Source organism: Mixophyes fleayi, chromosome 6 (genome assembly GCF_038048845.1).
Source record: "Mixophyes fleayi isolate aMixFle1 chromosome 6, aMixFle1.hap1, whole genome shotgun sequence".
NCBI lineage: Eukaryota > Metazoa > Chordata > Amphibia > Anura > Limnodynastidae > Mixophyes > Mixophyes fleayi.
Genome location: NC_134407.1, coordinates 221,848,841 through 221,870,243, shown reverse-complemented (window position 1 = coordinate 221,870,243; position 21,403 = coordinate 221,848,841). Strand labels below are relative to the sequence as shown.

General features: G+C 40.3%; 2 protein-coding genes across 3 annotated transcripts in view; both read left to right on the top strand.

Moving 5' to 3' along the window:
• LOC142159806 (uncharacterized) overlaps window positions 1-15,568 on the top strand; it is a 33,090-nt gene extending 17,522 nt beyond the window's left edge. The window contains exons 1-2 of one of the 2 annotated variants that reach the window (XM_075214553.1): window positions 11,315-12,003; window positions 13,081-15,568. In XM_075214553.1, coding sequence (XP_075070654.1) covers window positions 11,730-12,003; window positions 13,081-15,020 — 2,214 coding nt within the window. In that variant the 5' untranslated portion in view covers window positions 11,315-11,729 and the 3' untranslated portion in view covers window positions 15,021-15,568. Of the gene's footprint in view, window positions 1-11,314; window positions 12,004-13,080 lie in introns of those variants that run through there. The other variant, XM_075214554.1, reaches the window with a different exon arrangement.
• The window catches only part of LOC142159790 (uncharacterized), a 35,206-nt gene continuing 16,289 nt past the window's right edge, over window positions 2,487-21,403 (top strand). Inside the window, exon 1 of the mRNA XM_075214523.1 lies at window positions 2,487-2,550. The gene's annotated coding sequence lies outside the window, so the exon portion shown is untranslated. The remainder of the gene's footprint in view (window positions 2,551-21,403) is intronic.

The window sequence follows — 21,403 nt, the reverse complement described above, 5'->3', positions numbered from 1 at the left end:
TGTTGCCTCTTCTCCCCGTCCCAGCAAAATAACCAGGATGGGTGTAGATGGGCAATTTAGAGACTTTAACAATGAGTTTGTGATAGTTTCGATCAACTGTCTGAGTTTTATACGGAACAAACGAAATAATAAAAGAATGTCATGGAGGTAATTGTTAGAATAAATGTTTAGATGGCCTCCTATAACAATTATTTCTGGAAACCCCTTTTCACATGTAGTTATATAACTGAACCCCAGGAACGCAAGTCAATCTGTAGACAATTAACATGTCGACATTGGGCAGCACAGTGGCCTAGTGGGTAGCACGTCTGCCTCACAGCACTGGGGTCATGAGTTCGATTCCCAACCAGTTCGATTCTGTGTGGAGTTTGTATGTTCTCCCTGTGTTTGCGTGGGTTTCCTCCGGGTGCTCCGGTTTCCTCCCACACTCCAAAAACATACTTGTAGGTTAATTGGCTGCAATCGAAAATTGACCCTAGTTTCTCCCTGTCTGTCTGTCTGTCTGTGTGTGAGTGTGTGTCTATAGTAGGGAATTTAGACTGTAAGCTCCAATGGGGCAGGGACTGATGTGAATGAGTTCTCTGTACAGCGCTGCGGAATTAGTGGCGCTATATAAATAAATGATGATGATGATGATGATGACATTCAGACTGTCGACAATAAGAATTTCAACACTGTTAAAAATGTTGACAAAAGGCATATAAAGCAGCCCTACTGCCGGCACTAGGTAATGAAAAAAAAATGAATAAACAATTCCCCCTCCCCCAACTCCCCCCCAGTCACTAACTTGACTTCATCAGGTTTCAACTGAGTGGCACAAGTTACTTTCCTGACAGTATTATGTTGACAAGATAGTGGACGTACTGGAGAGACCAGCCGTACAAACCTCATCTAGTAGATGGCAGGAGCTGCAGGACACATTAGTGCTATGTATACTACACCAGACTTGCCAACTCTCCCGAAATATCCGGGAGACTCCCGCATTTTGCGAGAGTCTCCCGGGCTCCCGGGCGAGTGTGGCAATCCCCCGCATCTGGATAATTCTGCCCACTTCCTAGTGAAGTGGGCAGAATTAAGTCCCAAACGCCGCGATTCCCGGTGAATCGCGGCATTTGGCCCCGCCCCCCGCTGTCAAATGACGCATTTTGCGTCATCACGTCATGGGGGCAGGTCCAAAATGACGTCACTTGGAGCCCCGCCCCCCCGTTACGCCCACCTCCTCTGCAGGCTCCCGGATTTCACCAACAGAAAGTTGGTAAGTATGTACTACACCAGAGTGTTTACATAGCAAATGGTTAAAGAGAGTAATTACATTTGTAAAATAAGTCATAGGGTCTATCCCCAAACTGTAAGTAGTGGTTTGTTCTTCTTTTAATGAATACAAGGAGCCCCACTACTTCTGACAAGTATGGTCTAGGGCAGTGGATCCCAAACTTTTTCAGTTCCAGGCACCCTTAGGGTCTCCATAATTTTTTCAAGGCACCCCGAAGCCAAAATAGTTACCAAGTAGTCCCCCGCCTTGCTTACCACTGCCCCTGGCCGAGGCACCCCTGTGAGATCACAGAGGCACCCCAGGGAGCCTAGGTACACAGTTTGGGAACCACTGGTCTAGGGTTTCATGGAAAGGTCACATAGTGTTTGCAGGCTCTTAAACAGGTCATGCAGAGAACTACAGGAAAGATGAAACCAAACAGCTCATTAGGGCTGTGGATGTAAAACCTGTTATACAATGTCTGACTGCATCCCCTTGAATGGAATGAAATACAATGGAGAATAATGCATTATCCATTAAGTGCTAACAGGACACAATTTTATTACTTCCTTTCTATAGTTTTCCTGCTATAAACCACAGTGGCTGTAACCAAAGTCATTTATATGTCTCCAAAGCATGGGAGACATTCCTTCTGTGGATATCACTAACTGCAGTGCATGTATTCACTCTAACACACTTTACATGGGAACCCTCCATTCATAGAATGTGCTGTACAACTCTGGGAATACTCACACTGGTGTAATATTAACACTGCTGACATGTAAGTGACTAATACACTTCATGTGTCCTGATTGTAAGACCCCTCTGTGGGATTAATGCTGCACAGACCTCACAGGGAGACAATGGGTCACCTGCATTCAGCACAAATATCACTGTCTGATTCTCCATTACTACCAGCAGCCTCCTCTGTGTACCATGTGACCACAGCAGTCACATGACCTGGTAGAACGTCCTCTCCACAGTGTACCATGTGACCACAGCAGTCACATGACCTGGTAGAACGTCCTCTCCACAGTGTACCATGTGACCACAGCAGTCACATGACCTGGTAGAACGTCCTCTCCACAGTGTACCATGTGACCACAGCAGTCACATGACCTGGTAGAACGTCCTCTCCACAGTGTACCATGTGACCACAGCAGTCACATGACCTGGTAGAACGTCCTCTCCACAGTGTACCATGTGACCACAGCAGTCACATGACCCGGTGATGTCAGCAGGTCCTTTCGATGAAGGGGATTTAGCTGTTACCGAGTTATTGTGGGGAAGACTCAGCTGTAGGTTCATGTACTGTTATATATATCTCCTGTACATTATATATCATTATCCCATGTTATATATCTCCTGTACATTATATATCATTATCCCATGTTATATATCTCCTGTACATTATATATCATTATCCCATGTTATATATCTCCTGTACATTATATATCATTATCCCATGTTATATATATCTCCTGTACATTATATATCATTATCCCATGTTATATATATCTCCTGTACATTATATATCATTATCCCATGTTATATATCTCTCCATATACTATTATATATCTCCTGTACATTATATATCATTATCCCATGTTATATATATCTCCTGTACATTATATATCATTATCCCATGTTATATATCTCTCCATATACTATTATATATCTCCTGTACATTATATATCATTATCCCATGTTATATATCTCTCCATATACTATTATATATCATTATCCCATGTTATATATCTCCTGTATATTATATATCATTATCCCATGTTATATATCTCCTGTATATTATATATCATTATCCCATGTTATATATCTCCTGTACATTATATATCATTATCCCATGTTATATATCTCCTGTATACTATATATCATTATCCCATGTTATATATCTCTCCATATACTATTATATCTCTCCTGTACATTATATATCATTATCCCATGTTATATATCTCCTGTACATTATATATCATTATCCCATGTTATATATCTCTCCATATACTATTATATCTCTCCTGTATATTATATATCATTATCCCATGTTATATATCTCTCCATATACTATTATATCTCTCCTGTACATTATATATCATTATCCCATGTTATATATATCTCCATATACTATTATATCTCTCCTGTACATTATATATCATTAGCCCATGTTATATATCTCCTGTACATTATATATCATTATCCCATGTTATATATCTCTCCATATACTATTATATCTCTCCTGTACATTATATATCATTATCCCATGTTATATATCTCCTGTACATTATATATCATTATCCCATGTTATATATATCTCCATATACTATTATATCTCGCCTGTACATTATATATCATTATCCCATGTTATATATCTCCTGTACATTATATATCATTATCCCATGTTATATATATATCTCCATATACTATTATATCTCTCCTGTACATTATATATCATTATCCCATGTTATATCTCTCCTGTACATTATATATCATTATCCCATGTTATATATATCTCCATATACGATTATATCTCTCCTGTACATTATATATCATTATCCCATGTTATATATCTCCTGTACATTATATATCATTATCCCATGTTATATATATCTCCATATACTATTATACCTCTCCTGTACATTATATATCATTATCCCATGTTATATATCTCCTGTACATTATATATCATTATCCCATGTTATATATCTCTCCATATACTATTATATCTCTCCTATACATTATATATCATTATCCCATGTTATATATATATCTCCATATACTATTATATCTCTCCTGTACATTATATATCATTATCCCATGTTATATATCTCCTGTACATTATATATCATTATCCCATGTTATATATCTCTCCATATACTATTATATCTCTCCTGTACATTATATATCATTATCCCATGTTATATATCTCCTGTACATTATATATTATTATCCCATGTTATATATCTCTTCATATACTATTATATCTCTCCTGTACATTATATATCATTATCCCATGTTATATATCTCTGCATATAATATTCTATCTCTCCTCTAAGTTATATATCTGTATATATTGCAAGTGTATATATCTTTTTACTGTCTGATGTTTTTTTTTCCAGGTGTCTTCCGTCAGCAACTAAGTGGTGGTTTATATGATTATATCAGCAGCCCACATGCCTTTATATGGTGGTCGTTGATTGGCCATGTGCATCTCCGCGAGGTCAGATTAATACATGTGCTTGTAGATGCTTTGGTAAAGGGTTGACACAGAACCAGAACTTTGATCTAATTGTCTGCATAATCTAACCATAGTTCAGTAGGGTGCGGCCCAACGTTATCCCATTCACACATTACCAGTTCACCAAATCTGAGAGGCCCTCTAGCCTCAAACATTTTTAATGTACCTAGGACTGGGGAATGTTATATTATCTCGCTACCCATGATATGAGATACTTAGAGCTGTAATTGTCCACTCTATCGCTTTATGTTTCTTCTGTACTTTACATGATTTTGTTATAACCGAAACCTCCAACTACATTGAAAAAAATCCCCCAGCACAGTGCTGTGAACCAGTAAAAGAGCTGCTATTCTAACTGTACGCAAGATGGAGAATTCTCACACACATTTGTAAATGTATGATAAGCCACCTGTCTCTTCAAGGTGCTTCTGCTAATAGGGTGATTCTAACTCTAAACAATGAGTCCCTATGTTGGGTCATACATTCATGTGTTTTTAAATTGAGATCTAACAAGTTCCAGCATGCCCAATAACAGCCTGGGTATGCTGGGACCTGTAGTGAACCAGGGACAAAATGGATTTTTACTGTCAAGTATTATTACCCCACTCCCACTGCCCCCGTAGTGTGTGAAGAGCCCAAGTGCTATCAGCATGGAGTTGGTTAAACCTGGAAAGGGGAGTCCACTTTTGGTTTTTTGCGGACCCAATCTCCTTAGGGAATCTAGCCCTGTGCTGATCGCCTGGGGCCGGTTTGGCATTATGGCAGAGGGACCCCACACTACAGGTTTCCCTGCTATAGTGCCACCACCAGCCCAGACTGATGATAATAAAGACCACACATTTTGTCCCCCCAGTTTTGCTAGTACCAGCCTACGCTGTTTCTTTTTTTTCTGCAAGTATTGCCGTTTTAAATCTGGTGATTTATGTTGACAATTTGACTGTTGACTTTACAACTCTGTCCACATTTTACATGTCTACATTTTAACATGTAGGCGTTATGACTGTCAACATTTTGGTGTACACATTTTGAAAGTCGACATTTCATACCCAACTCGAATTGGCATATAACTGAATAATAAAATATATACTGAGTAGATGGTAGTAATATAAAGGATATGTGGTTTCTGAATCCAGTTGTCACTCTATTTCTCTACGCAGGAAGGAGAGTACATGGAGTGACATAAGGACATGACGATGGAGAATTACCAGGTTCCCGACACAGTGGGTAAGTGACGTGTATATGCAGATGTCATCACCATGTGGAATGGGTGCGAGGATAAAATAACAGCTACAACCATGTATTGTTATATTCTGAGAATAATAATACAGGTCAAGGGTGTGAACTGGAAATTCAAAAGTAGTTTACTGCTCCTGCAGCCCTTTGCCAAACATTCCGAAATTTGCTGTCTCAGTGTCACAGGATAGACATAAACCCTTATGTTCTGGTGTAAGATTACAATGATTTGCAAACAACAATTGTAAAAAGGATAAGGTTTATTATAAAAGATACATATACGGTAAAATTAATAAGTACTTAGCTGCGGATACAATTTGAATGTTGAGAAATGTCTTGATCTGAAGAGCCCCGTTGCTTGATAGCCCACATTGAATTCAGGTTGATTTGCTGGACACAAGCCATAAGAAGATGTTGTGACTGGTGGGGACGATTTTCCCCTTCAAGTAAGAAGCCAAGTCGTGGGTGATGAGGGAGGGCGGAGGGAGAGGAGTTGAGGGGCAGAGAAGGAAGCTGATGGTGTAAAAGAGGCAATGGGGGTTGTTGAACTGGGAGATGAGTGTTTTGAAGTAAGACTGTTTTACAAGAGAGGGCAGTGCAATAGGAGGACAGAATTCATTTGAAATGGATAAAGTTGGAGTGGTACTTTCTACAGAGCGTTCGGCAGAACAGGAGCACCTGTGGTGGTAGCGTGTGAGCTTGCAGTTCCAAGATAGGGGCTTAGAATGACAGAAGTGAAGTGTGGTCACAGGGGTGTCTTCATTCAGGGCTGTGGAGATGATGGTGTTGTAATAGAAGACATTTGTATTGGAGCAGAACAAGGAGGAGAAAGGAGTGATTCAAGGGTTGTAGAGAAGCGGGATGGATGAAGATTATACTGGTTGATTGTTGTCCACAGGTTTTTGGGTGAGGGAATTGAAGAGGGAGGTTGGGAGAGGTGGAAGGAGAAGAGGTTGTGGTCAGAAAGCGGGAAGGATGACTTAGAGAACTCATAGATGTCACAGATGTGAGAGAACTCAAAGACAAGGTAATGACCATCATGGTGTGTGGGAGAAAAGGTCTCCTGGTTAAGACAATGGCCTGAGCTGAAGGAGAAGAGTTTGGAGGTAGAAGAACCATTAGTGTTATCAACTGAAATGTTGAAGTACCCAATGATGAGGGTGAGTAGACTGGAGGAAAGGAAGTGGAAGAGCCAGGTGGCAAAATTGTTGAGGAAGTGGGAGGTGGTGCATGTGGGGGTAGATGTCTGCAATACGGAGGTGGAAATGGGAGAAAAGACATATAGTGTGAGTCTCGAAGGAATAGAACAAGAGGGAGGGAAGAGGTGGGCAATGCTGAAGGTGCAGTTATGGGATTAAAAGATCCCTGTGCCACCACTCTGCCAGTCGTCATGGCGGGGAATGTGTTTAAAGGATAGACTGCAAGAGAGGGCAGCAAGGGAGACAGTGTCAGATGGTGGGATCCAAATTTCAGAGAGGACAAGTAGGTTTAACGGAGTGAGAGAGGAAAAGGTCATGGATAGGAGCAATCTTGTTGCAGACTGATCTGGCATTCCAGATTGCACAGGTAAAAGAAAGTTTTAAGAGGTGGGATGATTGAAGAAGTGTGGAAGGAGGGGAGTATGTAGGTAGGGGTGGATAGTGGGAATAGGGCAGGACCCAGAGATGGGGTAGGCTGTACCTGCAGCCGGGGCGGAAGGTGAGATATTGGTAAGGGCAGTGACTGGGAGGGTGAATTGGAGGAATCCATAGTGGCAGGTGGGGGGTAAGGGGTCTGGAGTCTGTGTATAGGGAAGTATATGACTGAGGTGAGGGGAGGAAGAAATGGTGGGGCTTAGGCGTTTGGGAGCAGGGAGCGCACAGAAAGTGACAGGAGAAATGGCAAAGGCAGGAAGGGGGGAGCAGAGAGGACAAGGGATAAGGTAGGATGGTGTGGGAGAGACCAAGGAAAGAGTACCAGAGGTCAGTAAACGGTGTTGGTAGGAAGAAGGTTAGTACTATTGGATACCAGGGGTGAGGGATCAGAGGTAATGGAGAGAGTAGAAAATGTTGGGAGGGAAAGGGAAAAGAGGTAGGTGGAAAGCATATATAGATAATGTCTGAAGGAAGTGGAGGAATTGAGAGTACAGACCTCTTATGGGAGTAACTGTGATGTATAGTGCTACATGCTAGTTAGGCAGGAAGCAGAAAGGTAGTAAATTAAAGACACAATTATTAGGTAGGCAGGAAGCTGCAATGGAGTGAGTGGAAAGCATAATGGTAAATAGGGAATACAGTATGTGTGAAAAATATACTAGAAGAGACATTATGCAGTCCCACTTTTTAATTTGGAGGTATTGAAATATTTCATTTTTGTGACAGAATATTCTGAATTTGGAGACAAAATGATACTTTATTATGGCAAGAAGAGAGGTCCACCAGTTCTTCTTGGCTTGTCTTCTAGGAATAAAAGCTACTTGGTCGTTTTGGATAAGCATTCCAACATAGTTGTTTAGCTGTGTGGTCAAGATCTTTGCTAATAGTTTTACCTTGCTATTTTTAAGAATGATTTGTTAAGAATGAACTATTGAATTAACATCTCTTCTTTAAAGCAGTGAATCATTTGGCCAAGTGAGGGGGAAGGACATCGGACTGCTTTGAATCCATCTGTGTCCGGGGTCTTGGGGTCTTAGCTTCTTGTACTTTGATTGGCTTCTTTTAAAATATTTCATGATGAGGAGTTTACATGATACAGATCTTAAGTGGGCTGTTTTCAGTGAGTCCCACGGGGTGGCTGATCCCATATTGTGTGTATAGAGCACCTTCACTTGTAAAAAGGAATCTTGTGCAAAAAAAAAGGTCCAACCTAGAGAGGGAAAGGAGATAGATGGCGAAAATATGGCGTATTCCACAAAGTGTTGTTGGAAAACAGCGTATAATCAGAGCTCGGAAGGTTTAACTCTCACCATGCATCGGAAAGGTTGCCTAAGAGTTAAATGCTTGTGCTTTGGTGGCAGAAAGGTGCAAGGCATGGCAAGGGGGCATGATCTGTCTATCTCTGTGTTGGGGACTAAGTTGCAAACCCTACTCACAATAGTGGTACCCCTTCTTTGATTACTAAGAGCAGATGGGGAATGGTCGGTGTTAGTAATTTGTAATTTTGACGTCCGTCATCCAGCTACCTTTGTAATAAAATATATCTATCAGCAGGGTCTCTGATTTCCAGTGAACATTGTGTGTGTTATATTTCTCTGAAGACTACCTGCACTGCTCTTCTCCTGACATTGGCTCTGTGACCTGAGTAATAAGAGCTTAGTTAGGTATGGACAGAGGATTATGAACATCTGGTCTGCGGGAGGCACACACTCCCCTTGTCTAGACCTATGAAATGAGAAGGCTTCTACACACTTGCGGGGAAAGTTGAAAATCCTGGATTTTATGCACGATCAGTTTGTAAGTTGAGGTTCATTAATAGTTTGGATTTGGAATATAATAGTAGAGCGGTATAATACATTCAAATAATCAATGTGAGGACACGAGAAAAGGAGGGAGGTGAGAACAGAAGACACACACAAATAGGGAGATAATGTAAGAGGAGACGTTAACATTAGCAATAATGTACAGAGCGCCGAGTAGTAAATTCACCTAACCAGACAATGTCTACAGGGGAGTGTGGAGAAAATGATTGTGTGAGGAACCTGTACCTCTGGCCATGGGCATGTAATGATGACATACAAAAAGCCCAAATGCCAGTTCGACTCATCAGTCGTGGGATGAATAGTGAGTGGAGTGAAGTAAAAAATGGAAGAAATAGTTGAAGATAAGTGAAATGTGAACTTATATGTGTCAACCAATGGGAAATAGGAGGGTGCCATGAAGTATATGTTGTTGGTATGCTGTAGAAAGGGATCAGGGTATCCTTTGAGTCAAGTTAAAAGATTATATCGTCCGTATAGAGTTACAGAGACAGGTCTCTTATGGATTAACAACAAGGCTGAGACGTACTAACGTTACATCCATGTCCCTGTAAAGAAGGTGAGAGAACCTCTTTTTAAAATATAGTAGTTAAAGATGGGGAAGGAAAGTAATTTTTAGCAACAAGGAAAAGAACTTCAGGTAGGGGCGAAAAATAGGGATGAGAAATAGTTATTGGGGGGGGTCTATATGTCCTAGATTAATTAGGAGCTAAAAGGTAAGTGGTTTGGGCCAGAGAGGTCTACTTGGTGGACTCTAGTTACATATTAGAGCATTTCTATTGGAAAACATATGAATCGGACAGTCCATGGCTACCATACTTTGCTTGTGACAAGTTCCTGAAAAAAAAGATAATGTATTCCATCCTACAAAACATCGCAAAGTATATATAGTACAGTTTGATAGAAAGGGGGAAACTATACTTCCCGTCGTCATACATTATATGCCTTCTAAGCTTATTTCGATGACAAGTAGCTGTAAGAAAAGGGAGATGGAGCAGAAATTATTTTTGGAGCATGTTGAACATCAACATGAGTGACTGATAAAATGAGGGTTGCTGATAACTGTGGGCAGAACCACGAAATATGGAAAAAGGACATAGCTAATGAACAAGCTCTTCAATATTTCCCTTCTGAACTGGTTGGTAGATACCAGTTCAGAAGGGAAACGTTTTATAAACTCTACTCCAAAAAAAGCTTGTAGACATTCCAATTTTCCGCACAGTCCTCCTTATCCAACAATTGAGAGAAGTCCATTTTTCCTTGTGAGGTTCTTTGGTGGAGTCTTTAGAGGTTACAATAAATAGTGAAGATGTATACAGGGGTGGTCAGCAGATTCAAACTGAATGTGTGGAAGAACTGTGGACCTCATGGAGTTATGAAAATGTATTTAGAAGGGGACGTGGGGAGGGGAGACGTGAGACCCATACGTGTTTATCAGAAAAGTAACAGAAAAATATGCTCCACTCTGGCATGTAAACAATTGGACATAATGCAGCAAAACATGACACCAATCATCTAACGAACATCATCTCAACTATTAAGTAATATATTAGATGCAGTAAATACAATATCTAATATTTAAGCCAGTACACGGAAAAGTCATCAAGAATGCTACAACAATGGGGAGAGAAGAAGAGAATGAGCCTGTGTTCGAGGCCCATATGGAGATGTGTCCTGTTTCCCTTGTTGAAGAAGATATCTTCCTGGACCCAAATTCTCAGTGCATTACTCTGCTCTTGAAATGAGACCATATTTAAACCTTACCTCAGTCACATTTCTGAAATGATCACAAAACCTCTATTGTCTGGCTATTGTCCCCAGTGGATCTGTACCAGGTGCTGTGGGACTCTTCAGACATTCCAAAACAAATGTATTCAACCTATTCAAAGACTGCATGTTTGACCCTCTTGTACCCAGTGGCATTTTTAACTCTTACTTCGGCCATAGAATAGGTCTGTGGCCAAAACGGACAAATTTAAGAGATCTAACCAAATGGTAGTCACTCCACATGGTGGAAGACATTGGGGGTTCTGTTACTGCCATCGACTCAGGATCAAACAAAGAACTTGGTGTTTAATCATTCACGGCTGACAATTCTGAAGGTTAGAGTCTGAATTTAGTTTGTTGAGCAATGGACCACTATGCATGCTACAATTGTGGTCTAAATCAGGAAATAATGGTCCAAATTTTCTAGAGACTCATAGCTTGGGCACATTATGTTGAAAAAGCCCACTAGGGCATACAAGCTTATCCTCTGTAGACTCGCAGACATTTTCCTGCCTTACACTAAGGCAGTGGTTCCCAAACTTAAGGGTCTCCATAATTCCTTCAAGGCACCCCTCCAAAATAATGACCTAGCAGTCCTGTTTTATAAGTAGTTGGGTCAAAATAACGTATTTAGGTCAGGACAGAAATATTTTTGTTTGCAAAAATAATACACATAAATTCAACGGAAAAGAATATATATATTTTTTTTTTCAGTTATATTTCTGTCAAAGAACAAATTACAGCCATCATTAAGAGGAATAAGATAAAACAATATGTACAAAAATCACACTGTGCCCCTTCACCATTACACTGTGCCCCTTCACGCTCACACTTTCTTTTCCCCTCCATCGCTGTTTCCTATCACCATTTTCCCTCCGTTCCTTTACTTACCTTACTTGGCCTTCTTTCATCTTTTTTCTTCTAGCTCCTCTCTGCGCTGCTCCTCACTGGATATGTCGGGCGTGATGACGTCTCATCCAACATTCAGTGAGAAGGGAACAGAGAGGAGAGGGAGGAGGATGCTGGGTCCTGGGTGCCGTCGGATTGGTAAGTATTTTTTTTTGTCCTGGCCGCGGCACCCACTTTGGGAACTGCTGCAGTAAGGGGTAAATTTATCAAGCTACAAGTTTCCGGCGGGTTTGAAAAGTGGAGATGTTGCCAATAGCAACCAATCAAATTCTTGCTATCATTTTGTATAATGTACTAAATAAATGATAGCAAGAATTTGATTGGTTGCTATTGGCAACATCTCCACTTTTCATACCCGCCGAAAATTAGCAGCTTGATAAATTTACCCCAAAGTGTTAAAGACACAATTACAGCTCATCTGTTGCATTAAAACGACTATGTTTGCCTCCAGAACAGATCCTTCCTGGTGTCCATAAACAGGTTTCCTCAAAGACCCTAGGCTCCAGGTCACTGATGACATCTTAAAATTACATCATCCTTGTAAAGAGATATTTGTCTTCCAGGTTCAGCCTTAGCAAGCTTCAGTTGGTTTAAGGATGCAGCTGTATTCTCATTTCCATAACATTCTTGTAAGGCCGGGGACCGAATGTTCTGATTATTCCATTGAGTGTTAATGCTCTCCACTAAATTACATTCAACAAGCCAAGGACTATATAATGAAATGCCTACAGGAATTTAAATTATATTGTTATGTATTATATATATATATATATATTTATTTATTTATATTTAGATCATACTTACCTGCTCTCCCGGAATGTCCGTGAGACTCACGAATTTCTGGGAGTCCTCCCGGACTCCTGGGAGAGCAGACAATTCTCCCAGACAGTTCTGTAAATTAAATGGAGGGGATGGGGCTTAGTGACGAGAAGCACGCATCATTGTGGCCCCGCCCCTTGTTTTATTGGTCAAAGTTAGCAATGACAGTTTAGGGGGTGGGACTGATGACACAATTCTCTAACCACTGCCGCCACATACCTACCTCCCGGGAAACAAGTTGCCTATGTTGGCAAGTATGATTTAGATCACTGGGTGCATATATAAATGGTATAAACTGGAGAATGTAGTGGTGAAATTAGACACCACTGTACAGATATTCTACTCGAGTGTCTATATGAAATATGTCATGATTAAACATCAATTTCTCCTCAACAGATTTAACCGTTTGTAGAAAAAATGTGTCTGATGAAGGAAACCACAGATATCGTACACACACTGAACTTACAGAGACAACTATCAAGGAGGAATCGGTCTTATATAATGGGGCAAATCTCACGGCCTGCCCATCCACTAAACAGGAGGAAAAATACACGTCTGTGCATATCAAGGCAGAATCTGTGTCATGTGACGTAGGAAACATCACACACTCTGCATCTCCTGAACATACAGAGACACAACATAAGTCTACTTCTTTTAAAGAAGAATCAGGCTCATGTGAAAAAGGAAATCTTATGGACACTGACATTTATACACCCACAGATCATACACAATGTACATATCATATTAAGGAAGAATCAGTCTCAAGTGAAGAAGGAAATGTCACAGATACTGACATGTATACACCTACAGATCATACACAGATACAATCTTTTACTAATCATATTAAGGAGGAATCGTTGTCTTCTGAAGAAGGAAACATTACAGACACTGACACTGTTACACTCACAGATCTTACACAATATCCATCCACTCATTTTAAGGAGGAATCCATCTCATGTGAGGAAGGAGATCTCACGGACACTGATTTACCCGCAGATCAAACAGATAAGCAATATATGTCCGTTCATATTAAAGAGGAATCGGTCTCAGGTGAAGAAGAAAATCTCACAGACACCGATCCTCTACAGGGTTTATGTATTAAAATTAAGGAAGAATCAGATTCATGTGAAGAAGGAAATCTCACAGACAATGACAATTATACAAGTGAAAATCATAAACAATTTACATCTTCTCTTAGGCGCAACCAATCGGGCTCATGTGAGAATACCAGCAGTAAGTTTACTTGCTCTGAATGTGGGAAATGTTTCCCTTACAAATCAATGCTTACTGCACACGAGAGAACACACACAGGCGAAAAACCGTTTTCATGTTCTGGCTGTGGCAAATGCTTTACTACGAAGGGATATCTAATTGTTCATGAGCGAATTCACACAGGAGAGAAGCCATTCTCTTGCCCTGAATGTGGGAAGAGTTTCACTGCTAAATCCAAACTTGTCCAACATAACAAAATGCACACAGGAGAGGAACAATTTGTATGTACTGTATGTGGTAAGAGTTTTCCTGAGAAAACTAGACTCGTTAAACATCAAGTCACTCACACAGGAGCCAAACCATTTTCATGCACTGAGTGTGGGAAATGTTTTACACAGAAGTCGAGCTTATATGAACATCAGAAACTTCACACTGGGGAGCGGCCGTTTTGTTGTGCTGAATGTGGAAAGTGTTTTGTTGGAAAATCAAACCTTGTCGCACATCAGAAAAGTCACACCGGTGAAAAGCCATACGCATGCAATGAATGTGGGAAATGTTTTATCAGTAAATCAGAGATTCGTAAACATCAGAGAATTCACACAGGGGAAAAACCATTTTCCTGTCTCGAATGTGGGAAATCTTTTACATGTAAATCAAACCTTATTTTACACCAGAAAATCCACACTGGAGAGAAACCATTTTCTTGCTCTGAATGTGGGAAATGTTTTCTTAGTAGATCAAATTATTCTCGACATGAGAAAAGTCACAAAGGGGAAAAGCCACATACTTGTTCTCAGTGTGGTAAATGCTTTACAGACAAATCGACACTCGTTGCACATCTGAAAAGGCACACTGGAGAAAAACCATATCCGTGCCCAGAATGTGGGAAATGTTTTGCTGTCAAAACTGGTCTTTTTAATCATCAGAGAATCCACAAAGGAGAAAAGCCGTATAGTTGCTCTGAATGTGGGAAATGTTTTATTTATAGGTCAAAACTTGTGGTGCATCAGAAGAGACACACAGGAGAGAAGCCGCATTCGTGTCCAGAGTGTGGGAAATGCTTTGCTGTGAAATCAGGTCTTGCTAATCATCTAAAAACACACAAACCCAAGGTGAAGTCTTGAACATGGGTTCAGATTTTATGCAGAAATCGAACATTAAATTTCACAAAATGGACTTGAAAGAGACCTTTTCATTTACTCTGAAGTTTGGAATGTTTTACACAAAAGAATGTATTATGATATGTACTTGGATGGAGCACTGCATTGCTACTACAGGGCCATGGGCCTTGGAAATGCTGACTCACACTCCTGTGGAGACCCCCTCTTTGCACTCAAAAGTGCAGAATAGGGGCCTCTTCTAAGCATGCACAGGTCAAGCTCATGTGCAGTAAGCCACACAAAATGAGGGGCTCCAAGTGGGTGTAACTCAGCATTGCCGAACCCCTGGCCCTGTAGTAGCCGTCCCCTTTTAGTGGCTCTGGTACTGCCACTGAACATACTTCAGTTCTAACTAAAAACTAAAACTTCTTAACTAACAACATAAGTTATAGTCTTGTGGTGTAAATCTTAACTTCATGTTTTGCAAGTGTGCTTGCTTTATGTATTATATAAGTATTCATCTGCTGAACGCAAGCTTGCTTAGATTGTGTTAAAAGCATGTTATATATATATATCTGTGTTGGTGTGATTTGACTTTTAGAAGTCTATATTTAAAGCAGTAATTTAAGCTGGTGGCTGTCTTGTGAGTCCAATGCGACTATTAGACCTTCAGCCTAGAACAGTGGTTCCCAAACTTTTGCAGTTAGCGGCACCCTTAGAGTATCCATATTTTTTTCAAGGCACCCCTCCAAAATAATTACTGAGCAGTCCTGTTTTAGTTGGGTCAAAAAATTGTAATAAGTATTTAGGTCAGGACAGAAATACTTATTTAGTTGTATGCAAAAATGCCCCCTCTGCATCCAGACACTCTGCCCCCTCTCATGCTGCCCCCCTTCTCTGCCCTCTCTCAAGCTGTCCCCCTCCTCTGCCCGCTCTCAAGCTGTCCCCCTCCTGTCACGCTGTCCCCCTCTTCTGCCCTCTCTCAAACTGTCCCCCTCTTCTGCCCTATTTCAAACTGTCCCCCTCCTCTCACGCTGTCCCCCTCCTCTGCCCTTTCTCACGCTGCCCCCCTCGTCTGTCACGCTGTCCCCCTCCTCTGCCCTCTCTCACGCTGTCCCCCTCCTCTGCCCTCTCTCACGCTGTCCCCCTCCTCTGTCCTCTCTCACGCTGTCCCCCTCCTCTGCCCTCTCTCACGCTCCCTCTCACTCTGCCCCCTCTGCCGTGGGCCAGCCATAGAAAAAACAAAGAACACAAAAACTTACCAATTCGTGCGGCGCTGGGACCCAGCATCCTCCTCTCTCACGCAGCTTGTCAATTCAGTGACAAGCTGCGTGAGAGAGGAGGATGCTGGGTCCCGGCACCGCGCGGATTGGTAAGTTTTTGTGTTCTTTGTTTTTCCTATGGCTGGCCCGCGGCACCCCAGTGACAGCGCCGCAGCACCCCTGGGAGCCGCCGGCCTAGAAGATAACTGCAGAATCCCAATGTCAGACAATTTGGGTATTTATTTATTTTGACTTTCGTTTTATAAGTGTTTTCCACATCATCGTTGAGTTACCAACTTCCTGTGTGCACTGTACTGATTGGAAAAAAACAAAAAGGCCCCAGACTGCGTTAGTGAATAAATAACAGATTATCAGAATCAGCAGCTGTATTCATAGAGGTAGCCAACCTCTATAGAGATAAAACCTATAACATAAACTACAGCTCTTGTTTCCGATTTATAATAGAATTATAAACAAAAATAGTAAAGAAAAGAATTGTGGATCCCTATCACAATAAATATTGAAGTGTTTATTAAATAATCACATATAAAATCAATCATGAGCTTGCTACAATCTCACAATAAAGTAGTTTCTTATTTGAACACAACATGTTCAATCTCACTTTCACTCTAACAGCAAAATTTCCACCAATTTTCTGGATGTGACCATTGAAGTATTGAGCAAGATATGTTGTCACTTCTAATTATAATGCCAAAGATATCACCCACGAGGAAGTGGAACTTCCACAATACAAACAGGAATTTGGATATAGTTATCAATCCATTACCTTTGTGGGGGTGCTTATTCTAATAAATTGTATTGCATAGACAGAAAAAAGAAAGTATTGGACATGATAAAGCACTCCGGTCCTGTATTAAAACTTAACTTTTAATATCGTTATGTAAAAGGATATTAGATAAAAGGAATACCCCTCTAGGTAGAAAAGGTGAAACATAGAAAAAGATAAAATCGTGCTTAGTGCAAATATGTAAACATGAAGAAAACACTTATTTAGAATTTTAATTTAAAATAAACTTAAAATATGTGGGGCCAGCTGATTCGTTGAAAGGACAGAAGGGATATATTAAATAAATCCTGTCAAACTATAATATATCATGTGAACAGGTATATATCACTCCTTACTCATCCGTGTATAGACAACACTGATTAACCCAGATGAAATAACTTTAACAGATCTGTGTCGATACCTGACTAGCTAATTAAAAGGCCAGATATATCCAATATCTTTGTGCCTTGGTACCATTATGACATATCGTATATCTACAGTGTAGTAAGTGCAAACACATAAGGAACAGGAATTAAGTTTCCCCATATGTAATTATCTGGAGCAGCGCGGGGTGTGTCTGCACAGATAATCAGACACTCGGTGCAGAGGAAGGACTACGTCTACTTCCCTCTACTAGAAGCCAATATTCAGCATGTATTTGTGTAATACAACGCAACCTATTGAAAGATAAATACTATCTAATTTTAGAAAGGTTTTTGAAACAAATGCCAATCTACACTTTAACAGTGACCACCATAGGCCTTGGAAGACGAATATCCCGAAGGCAGGGGTGCCTCAAGAGAACCCCTCTAGACCGAACTTCCATCAACAAGCGGTAGATATGATCCAACAATTTGATGCCAGAGATTATCCATTGGACATCTACAATAAGGCCTACATAGAAGTGAGTGATGTAGACAAAGTTGGTTATGAAGAATAAAAAAGGATAACATCAAGCTTTTATTTTAATATACACTAATCACATTCTATCAAAAAGATGATTATAAAAAAGTATTCCATATTAAAACAGAATAACTTTCTCAAGATTTACCTTCCCGGACAATCCAATTTTGAGAAGTAACAAACCTCAGAAACTTATCAGTTATTTGACGATAAAAGACTACAAAAGTATGTTATGCGAGAAGGTTAAATACTGGTTAAGCTTCAGGGTTTTTTTAAGAATGGCAGAACATCTTTCCTTACCTGAAAACATGCTATAAACAGAGCTACAGAAATAACATTGAGTAAATCTAATATGACATTTAAAAGTAAAAGTTTGATAAACGTATTCTAATTAGAAATGTATTTGCTGGAGTGCAGCGGTAATAAACAGTATATAGGTAGGATGACAAGGCAGAACATCTAAAGTAAATAGTATGTAAGTATCTGGACAGTTCTCATACACAAGAACAATGTGTCCTTAGACAGACGAGCACAAGCTTATATACCTTCTACCAAACACATATTACACAGTATAATGACCTTTACTCTAACTTTAATTTCCTTATATCAGAGGTGCCCAAACCCAGTCCTCAATATCTACCAACAGGTCATTATTTCTCTATGTAGAAATAGGTGTGATAATTACTAACAAAGCCAAATAGACTCACAACACTGGGGTCATGAGTTCAATTCCCGACCATGGCCTTATCTGTGTGGAGTTTGTATGTTCTCTCCGTGTTTGCGTGGGTTTCCTCCAGGTGCTTCTAATTCTCATTGGTTATCTTAGGTTTAAAACAAAAAACAGTACATGCATTAACATCGTTTAAATGTGACTTTAACAGTTTCACACACAATATTTGTTTGACCTTTCTTGCTGACCCATCAAAACAGACAGAAGTCTCTCCAGTTATCCCTAAACATACAACCCTTCCAAACCATGTCAACTTTTGACCTCTTTAAGAAAAGAAGAGTAAAGCTGGGTACACACTGCAGGGTTTTCGTCCAATAATCGGCTCAACCAGCCGACATACGACCGCTCGTTCAAAAGTCGGGTCAGTGTGTGTAGTGACACGATGGTCGAAAGTCTGCCCAAATGGACGATTGTCCCCTCATTTGGTTGGTCGTACCATTAAATATTTTTGTTCCAATCTCGTTTCCGTTGTGTAGTGTGTATAAACTTCCAACCGATGTTGCTTCAGTGTGTACGAAATTGCAATCATTGCTCACGAGAACATGGCTGTAAAAAGTCGCTAAAGGGACGGCCGCTCTTCCCTTTATCGTCTAAAACAAGGCTCGTGTGTATGCAGTCCATGGACCGAGCGATCGGACCATGGTCCGATCGCATGTAAAATCGATCGACATAAAAAGTTGGTGGCAAAATACTGTAGTGCGTACCCAGCTTTAGACACACTTATTTACCTTTCTACTAAATAAGCCTATAATACTGCTTAGTTGATTCAATATTAACCATAAACATTCGCTAACGTGTAAGCAGGCTGCCTTGCACATCAAAGCCACTTAAATATCGCTTTCCTGAACATCGACGGAATTTCTTAAATTAGGTAAGTATAGTGTATCAAGGCATTTTTATACACCATAAAAGTGAACCCAATGATCTAAAGATAATGGAGAGAACAAATACTGATTACAAAATGAAGTGGAGACAGTTTTAAATGCCTGTATAAACAAGAGGCATTTTGGATGTTCAGTTTTCGTTCTCGGCCTGAATGAGGGAATTGAATAACATTATATAAATATTGTAAAAAAAAATGTTCATATCCTTTACAAGATAGAGTTCATTACTTGTAGAATAATAATGCTTACATGGTCACTTTTCATACAGGGTAATACAAAGAATTAGACCTCTTTATCACATCGCTAACAGAATGGATTTGATTGTATCTTCTATCTAGCTTGGTATTAACTAAACCTAATGTTTTCAGAGTGGGCCTTATATATTTTGTACACTACCCTGACATTGCTTTTTTCTGTTTTAGGGTATACCATATGTGAGAGAATGCACTTCCTATGCCACCCTGTCTCTTGTGTTGCTGAGGACTGGCTGAGTTTGCCTCGCCACCATCCCCTTTCTTTCTCCGAAATGCACCCTCTAACCATAGTAGGAGGGCATTACGGTGCTGCCACCACTGGACTCCTTAGCGGCATCCAGAACTGCTTCTTCTGGAGAACTATCACTGCTAGTATATCCCCCCCTTCACACTGGGCACCTGGGTTGGTACTCCTGACCTTTTCCTGTAGATCAGGGTGCTGTGGATGGTTCCCTCTGGCCAGAGCTTCTGGATAGCAGGCAGTGCAGTGGTACTAGGCGCTGGGTCCAAACCTCAGAACAGCCGCATAACTGATTAGAGTTGGGTCTAATCTGCAGGTCACAGGAATTACAGTGGGGAAGTAGTCGTCAAGCAGGCTCTTGAAGCAAATGATCTTTATTAGCTCAAGTGTCTTTATATGGACAGTGCACACTAGTGTATGGTACTAATGATCAGAAGGTCAGATGGAACAATAATGATACATGGTCAAACAGAGCTCCTTTTATACAGATTCTGACACAACTGTTAGCAGTGGGTAACACCGCCCCCTGATCCCAGATGGCTCCGCAAAAACTGATAAATCACATTCAATAATTTAACATCAGGATATAATATAATCTTGCATCTAACACAGTTTAACTTTCACACCAGCCTGATATTCTCAGATGTGCTGTCTATACTGTTAGGAGGCTTCCTGTCTCTCTAACAAGACATGCACACAGGTAACGCCCCCTTGCTGGGCCTTCAGGCCAAAGCAGGTGTTTGTCACTTCACATGAAGACTTACTTAGCATTTCCTGCCATCAGCAAAACAGACTTCCTCTAACAAATGGCTATTGCATCAGAATTCAGTACATTTGTAATACACAAAATATAACACAGTATCCAAATCAGTACATTTGCAATAATATAAATTAGCGCACTGCGCTATTTAAATATATTTATACAATAATTTATAAGTGATACAGCCAGACCATCATTGGAGACATATGGTGAAACAATACATATCAACAGCTAGCATTGCTATTAGCTATTTATTTGATACAGGTGATGTGTATTTTAGTGGTGTTTTAGCTAAGTGGCTTATATATTTATATGTCTACATGAATTTGTAGAGTTTATTATTAGTAGTTTTATATACCAAATATTTGTTTTAAGGTTTAACCTACATTGTATTACTTTCAATGGGCTATTGGGGATTGGAAGTTGGAAGTCATCTGACCACCTGCTAGTTCACATCAAAGATTAAACTGCTGTTTGTTTATATCCGAGATGGCTTCTGGCTATTATATGTTCTGTGATCCAAATCATGATTAATGTTTAGATCGTCTACAATATTGTTTTGACTACTGTGTTTACCTAGACCACC